The sequence below is a fragment of the Cavia porcellus genome, unplaced genomic scaffold, assembly GCF_034190915.1.
Source record: "Cavia porcellus strain 051 isolate PalLab524CR breed Dunkin Hartley unplaced genomic scaffold, mCavPor4.1 scaffold_15, whole genome shotgun sequence".
Taxonomy (NCBI): domain Eukaryota; kingdom Metazoa; phylum Chordata; class Mammalia; order Rodentia; family Caviidae; genus Cavia; species Cavia porcellus.
In genome coordinates this window covers 7866862-7873404 of record NW_026947498.1, presented here as the reverse complement: position 1 = coordinate 7873404, position 6543 = coordinate 7866862, and the positions used below count along the sequence as shown (strand labels likewise).

At 59.5% G+C, this 6543-nt stretch overlaps 1 protein-coding gene across 2 annotated transcripts; it reads left to right on the top strand.

The window, feature by feature from the left end:
• Positions 1-1635: 1635 nt before the first annotated feature.
• Positions 1636-4531, top strand: Cryaa (crystallin alpha A). Of its 2 annotated transcripts, NM_001172935.1 has the most exons (4): positions 1657-1902; positions 2091-2159; positions 3578-3700; positions 3800-4531. In NM_001172935.1, exons 1-4 carry the CDS (start codon positions 1714-1716, stop codon positions 4007-4009), a joined length of 591 nt encoding a protein of 196 aa, NP_001166406.1. In that variant the 5' UTR covers positions 1657-1713; the 3' UTR covers positions 4010-4531. The 2 variants fall into 2 exon arrangements, with proteins under 2 accessions (XP_005001048.1, NP_001166406.1); XM_005000991.3 differs by lacking the exon at positions 2091-2159 and having other exon boundaries at positions 1636-1902.
• Positions 4532-6543: the final 2012 nt, after the last annotated feature.

The window sequence follows — 6543 nt, the reverse complement described above, 5'->3', positions numbered from 1 at the left end:
AGTCTAAGGGGAGAGGTGTGGATCACTACCTTCTTTGCGCTGGCCTGGGGCCTGGAGCTCAGGACCGCTCCGCCTAGCACTGGTCCAGCCGGGCTTCTCCAGGGAGGGGTCAGTGGCTGGACACTGCTCCCAAGGGGCAGCCTCTCCCCGTCCTGGGCATCTGGGATGGGCAATCAGCGCCGGGTGCCAACCCCACCCTGCCCGGGGCCCCTGTGCTCTCAGGTGTTGGCCAAGGCCCACAGGCAGCCTGAAGCTGCTTTCTCCTTCTTCCAAGCCAGAGTGCCCAGCTCAACCTTTCCAGCCCTCTGGAAAGGTTGACTAAAGAGTGACCCTGGGATCTGTCGCCTGGGGTGGCCCAAAGAACCACGAGGCAGCAGGCAGCAAGCGTTAAAGGGAGGCCCGGGGTAGGGGAGGCCCTTGCTGCTCCCAAGCACTGATGATCTGCACCCTAAAACTGGCTGCCAGAACCCTGAGAAACGACTCCTCTGAAATGGTGAAGGGGCACAAGGGCCACATCAGGCCTTTTTTAGTACCAGAAATCGAACTCAGGACCTTGTGCTTGCCAGGCAGATACTTGTCTGCTGAGCTAAATCCCCAGCCCCACATCAAGATTTTGTTTTTAATATATATATTTTTATCACTTGGCCAGAGCCATGCACAAAGGTGGTGTTCAAAACTGCAGGGGTGGGGGCACATGGCACTGTTGGTGACGAGGAGCCGCTTGCAGAACGGCCCGCAATTCTGGTTTCAACACTGGCTCCATCCCGATGTGTCCATGCGATCCTCCTCACAGCCTGCTCCATCTGTGGCCAGTGGAGAATTTGCAGGGGCTTTGGAGTGTGCTGGGGTGCATGTTCATCCCACTGCCATGACCTGGGTGCCAGGAAGCAGCTGGACGAGGAACCAGGAGGCACAGGGCGACTTCTCAGGGTCTGGGTCATGCAGGCAAAAGCCAGCCGGAGACGGAGGCACAGTGTGCCTTGCAGGTGTGAATTAGCTGCCCCCAGTCAAGCTACTGAGAATTTTACCACTACAAGCCCTTACTGGTGTCTCCTTTTATGTTCTTCCTGAGATTTCTGCAAGTGTTTGTAAGCTTCATGGTCAATAAAGCTGTTTTTTTTTTCTTTTGAGGAAGGGTCTCGCTGTGTAATCCAGACTTGAACTCACTGTGGAGTCCAGGTTGTCCTCAAGTTTGTAGCAATCCTCCTGCCTCAGCTTCCCGTGTGTTGGGGTTACAGGCTCGAACTACCCTGCCGGGCCTGCAATTCTGCTTTTGAGAAACAGCACCCTCTCTCTGAGAAGCTGCTATGAGATTTGGGGGCTGATGGTCTAACTTCTGTGATTCAGTTTCTCTGTCCGGGGAGCAGGGTGATGAGTGCCCCCTCCTAGTATGCCTGTGAAGACCACTCAGGATAAAGTGTGCGAGAGCTGAGGCTCGTCGTGGTCCCCGGCGGTGAGGGTAGGGGACAGAACTCCTCGGGGACAGCTGTCCTGCCTGTGGCCCCAGGCTGGGGGAGGAGACGCCCAGCCCAGCCAGGCTATGCTGACACTGCAGCTCCCTTCCTGAGCTCAGGCATTTTCAGAGAAAGCCCTTAATGCTCCCATTCTGTCCGGGCGTATATAGGCAGGGCCGGCGCCCAGCTCCTCACTGCGCTGCCCAGAGGCCCCTGCTCGACTCGTGGCCTGCCTCCGTTCCCTGCAGCTGAAGCAGACATGGACGTGACCATCCAGCACCCCTGGTTCAAGCGTGCGCTGGGACCCTTCTACCCCAGCCGGCTGTTCGACCAGTTCTTCGGTGAGGGCCTCTTTGAGTACGACCTGCTGCCCTTCCTGTCCTCCACCATCAGCCCCTACTACCGCCAGTCTCTCTTCCGCACCGTGCTGGACTCCGGCATCTCTGAGGTAAGGCCCTGTGGCGGTGCCGGCTTCTCTCAGCCGGTCAGGGAGAGGACTGTCAGGGATGTCCCCGGGGCCACCGATGTCCCCAGAGCTGGTAATGTGCAGAGGCCAGGCGGAAAATGCCTGCACCACTGGGGAGAGGTCGGAGGAGGACGCCAGCCCGAGTCCGACGCTGTCTTTTCCTCCATCAGCTCATGACCCATATGTGGTTTGTAATGCACCAACCACATGCTGGAAACCCCAAGAACAACCCTGCCAAGGCAAGTTGATGGCACAGGCGAGCTCCTGAGGCTCGCAGCTCCCAAATTTTCTCTTCTGGGATCAGGTGGGGTTCACTACCCTGAGATCCGGAGAGGAGAGGCTTCTTGTTCCTGCAGCATGGGCTCTTGCAGCAGAGGCTGTGGGCTCTACTGAGGTCACCCCAATGCCCCAGCCAAGGGCACTGAGAGGCCACGAGGCCACCTCCCTCCCTGCCCTTGAGCTGTGGCCACAAGGCCAGGCCTCAGTTTTGTGGTGGCCAAGCGTCACCACTGCCTGAGAAGCAAAGGCTCCCCCAGCAGGGACACGGTTTCCAGGGAGGAAGGTGCTTGGAGGGAGGCCCTGAGCTCAGTCAGGGAGCGGAGGGTGACAGGACTTGGTGGCCTGCCACTGGCTTTGCCACCATGGAGAGATGGCTGTGGGGCTGCTGATGGAGGCAAGGGGAAGCAAGGACAGTTACTTACCGCTGGCCAGACAGCTCGCTGCTGAGGGGCGAGCAGCCATGAGCAGCCCCCAACCAAAACTAAACAGCTGCCAACCCACAAGGAACTACCCAACCGATAAGTAACTAGCTAGCCCACCCATAACCAAACCAACAAGCTAGCTAACCCTTCACCAGCCATCTAGCCAACCCATGACCAACCAGCCAACCAAGCCATGGCCTATCAGATAGCCAATCTATAAGCAACCAGCTAGCCAACCCATCACCAACCAGCTAAAAACCCATCAGCAACTAGTTAGCCAACCCATGACCAGCCATCTAGCCAGCTCAGATAACCAACAAGCTAACCTACTCACGGACAATCGGATAGCCAACCATTAGCAACCAGCTAACCAACCCATCACCAACCAGCTAACCAACCTATCACCAACAGCTAGCCAACTCACCAGTAACCAGGCAGCCAGTGACACCAGAAAGCCAACCCGTGAACAAGTAGCTTGCCAAACCAAAACACCAGGCTGACTCATAACAGGTCAATAAATTCACTTACCGACCAGCCATCTGACTTGTAAAAAGCAACCCAGCTCAGTTAGCAAGCCAGCCAACCCAGGGCGAGCCCAGTCAGCCAGCTCCCTCACCAAGCAGCGGGCAACCTCCTACCACACAGGCTCTGGTCGGCATTTCCCACCCAGGGACCCAGGACCCAGGGACCCAGGGGCCCAGGGACCCAGGGACATAGGACCCAGGGACACATTTCACAGGGGCCCAGGGACACAGGGACCCAGGACCCAGGACCTAGGAACCAGGAGCACGGTCCCAGCTGGAATGCTCTTTGCGCGGCAGCCCCATGACCGGCGGGACCTGTCCTAGTGGGTGGGGACTGAGCTCTGGAGCAGCCGCCTGCCCAGCAGGACCATATGTCCGTGCCCTGCCTGAGCCCTGGGTATCCTGAGAACTCCACACGGGGCTGGGTTTCAGGTCCGATCTGACCGGGACAAGTTCGTCATCTTCCTGGACGTGAAGCACTTCTCCCCCGAGGACCTCACCGTGAAGGTGCAGGAGGACTTCGTGGAGATCCACGGCAAACACAACGAGCGGCAGGTGAGCTCGGGGTCTGGGCAGGGCGGGGAGGTGACAGCAGCACGGCTCCGGGGTCCTGATGGCCCTTCCCCATCTTACCGCGTCCCGGGCCGTCCCCAGGATGACCACGGCTACATCTCTCGCGAGTTCCACCGCCGCTACCGCCTGCCCTCCAACGTGGACCAGTCGGCGCTCTCCTGCTCCCTGTCCGCGGACGGCATGCTGACCTTTTCCGGCCCCAAGGTGCAGTCCGGCCTGGACGCTGGCCACAGCGAGCGGGCCATCCCCGTGTCGCGGGAGGAGAAGCCCAGCTCGGCGCCCTCGTCCTAAGCCGGCCCCGCCCCGGCTGCCCCTGCGGCCCCGCCCCGCCCCGCCCCGCCCGGGACCACAGGGAAGGCGTCCGCCCGCCTTTCTTCCCCTTCTCTGTTTCCTTTTCACCTTCTCAGAGGGAATGAGGGTTTGAGAGAGTGGCCCGGAGGCTTCGGGGCCTTGTCCTGCGGTGCCACAACCTTAGGGGGCTCCAGGCCCAGCACCAGCCAGGAGGCAACAGCGACTGCCCCACGCAGTTCTCCAGCTGGGGCCTGGTCCCCCCCGGGGGTGGGCAGGAGCAGGGGTGCTCGCCCCAAGCAGAGCCCTTGCCAGCCATCTGGGGGGGGGTCTCGGGTTCTAGCAGCCCCTCTGCAGGTCCTGACGGTGCCGCCCCAGGGGCCGCAAGGTCTGGGGCGCCGGGGCTTCCGGCCTGCTCCCTCACTCTGTCTTCCCGCACCCTTCCTCTATGTAGTACCGCTCGGGGTCTCTGGTCCCAGGAGAACGCAGCCATGGCAGCCAATAAAGAGCAGGTGGCACAAGCAATCTCTGTCTGGTGGTGTTTTTCCTGTGGGGATGCTGGGGGTGTGGGCTTGCCTGGACTGGAGAGTTGGCCACCACAGTTGCGGGGTGCCAATGGGGTCCTTGGGAGCAGTGCCACAGGGCCCTGCCCGCCCGTCGGTCAGGGAAAGGGTCCTGGGTCCGGGAAGCTGAGGTTGCAGGGTTAAGTGTGGCCACAGAGTGTGCGCCATCCTCTCCTGGAAGAAAGTAGACGGGAATTTCAGGGGGGACCACTGCTCTCCTCAACCAGAGGGGCTTGCCATCTCAATGACCAGCATCGCACACTCCACGTGCTCATCAGTCCTCCACACCACATGTGTGCACATATGCACACACGCTTCTCATGCCTGAGGCTTCCCTATTGTATTGGGATGGCCTCCAGCGCAGAGAGGCTCCCTGGGAAATTCCCTGGATTACTGCCCCTTTCCTGGGACCTCTGTGAGCAGCCACCACACCTCGGGCTGGGGCTGGGACACAGGGCTGGGGGCTGGGGGTGAGGCCAGTGTGACTGCAGACCTGGTGTCTGCCATCCTGTGTCCCCTGCAGCTCCTGCTTGCACCTTGTTTAGTCCTGAATGGTCTTCCCCAAGTTAGATGCTAATGCCCTGACCCCAGCCCCTCAGAAAGTGACTGTGGGCAGGATCTTACAGAGGTGATCAGGTCAAACGAGGGCACTGGGCTCCTTATGGGAAAGGGGGATGAGGTGCCCAGAGGATGAGGATGTGGCAGAGGGGATGACTTTTTTGACCTCTTAGCCTGGACCTTTGGCCTCTGCTGGTCCTTTAGGACTTCCCTCCAGGCCCCCAGTTCCTGTACTGGACACTGGGAAAAGCCGGCACCAAGGAGGTTCAGGAGGCAGTCTGTCACACCAGTGGGCCTGACTGGGTTCTCTCCCAAAGAGTCAGGGCCTGGCCCGGTGGGTTCTGGGGCTTCCATAGGGAGAGCAAGCAGGAGGTGCAAAAGCAGACTTAGTACATTATGATTGGAGGGTTGAGTGACATCACTGGTTGCCAAGGAAGCTTAAACATCTCAAGTTACATTGCAAAACCATTGGTTACATAAGCTTGGTTTACACAAAGGAAGGAATGTTCTATTATCAGGCTTGTTGGGACATGGATATGTCCACTTGGGCTTCCTCAGCAGGCTTTTATTTAAAAATTTAATTTCCCTTTCACTGAGATAGGTGACCTTACCCCTTCTGCCCTTGTTTCTGGGCCATCTGTTATCACACGTGCATTGAAGGCCAGGGCCTGGCCACTTCGCTGCTTGGGATGCTGGGACTCCGGGGCAGAGCAGAGCTGCCAAAACCTTCCTGAGATGTCCTAGAGGGCCGCTCCTGGGCCCTGGCTGCCCTCACCCATCTGGGACCGGCCACAACCTCTCTCCTCACAGTAGGGTCTGGTCTGGATGGCCCTCCCTGCATGGGGCCACTAGGTCCTTTTGCTGTTGCCATGGCTACTGTGGGGTCAATGTTGCAGAGTTCTCAGCAGGCAACAAGCTGGCAGTCACCCCACAGCAGTCTTGGGGGCCAGCATCATCCCCCTTGGTGCTGGGATGCAGAGGCTGTGCCAGGGACTCCAGGCCCCTGGGGCAGCTCCAGGGAAAGGGACCCTCAGAGTCCGCCCTGGGGTGCAGGTTCAGGAGATGTGGTGCTGGGCAGAACTTCCACCCTGACCCCTCAGAGTCCCGGGGATGCTGCTGTGATCAGGAGGCTGCGTCCATGAAAGCTCTAAGGCGGAGCCACTGCTGCCCCGCTGTGCCCTGAAGTCTGAGCGACCATCAGGAAGGTCCCACAGTCTGCTGTGCCTAGAAGCTGCCTGCTCACCTGGGCCCAGCCCCTACTCATCACCCAGGCTGCTCACTTTACTGAAAAGTCAATAAATCACAACTGCAGGAAGGTTGCCCTACGCTTCATGGGTTGTGGTGTTTGGCACACCAAGCCAGGCTTGGAGTGATGGGGTCCAGGGACCAGCGTGTCCTAGGCTATCTCTGGGTGAC

Coding starts and splice junctions, on each gene's coding strand:
- Cryaa (NM_001172935.1), top strand. CDS start 1,714: ATGGACGTGACCATCCAGCACCCCTGGTTCAAGCGTGCGCTGGGACCC. Junction 1,903..2,090: donor TGGACTCCGGCATCTCTGAG/GTAAGGCCCTGT, acceptor TTCCTCCATCAG/CTCATGACCCATATGTGGTT. Junction 2,160..3,577: donor CCAAGAACAACCCTGCCAAG/GCAAGTTGATGG, acceptor GCTGGGTTTCAG/GTCCGATCTGACCGGGACAA.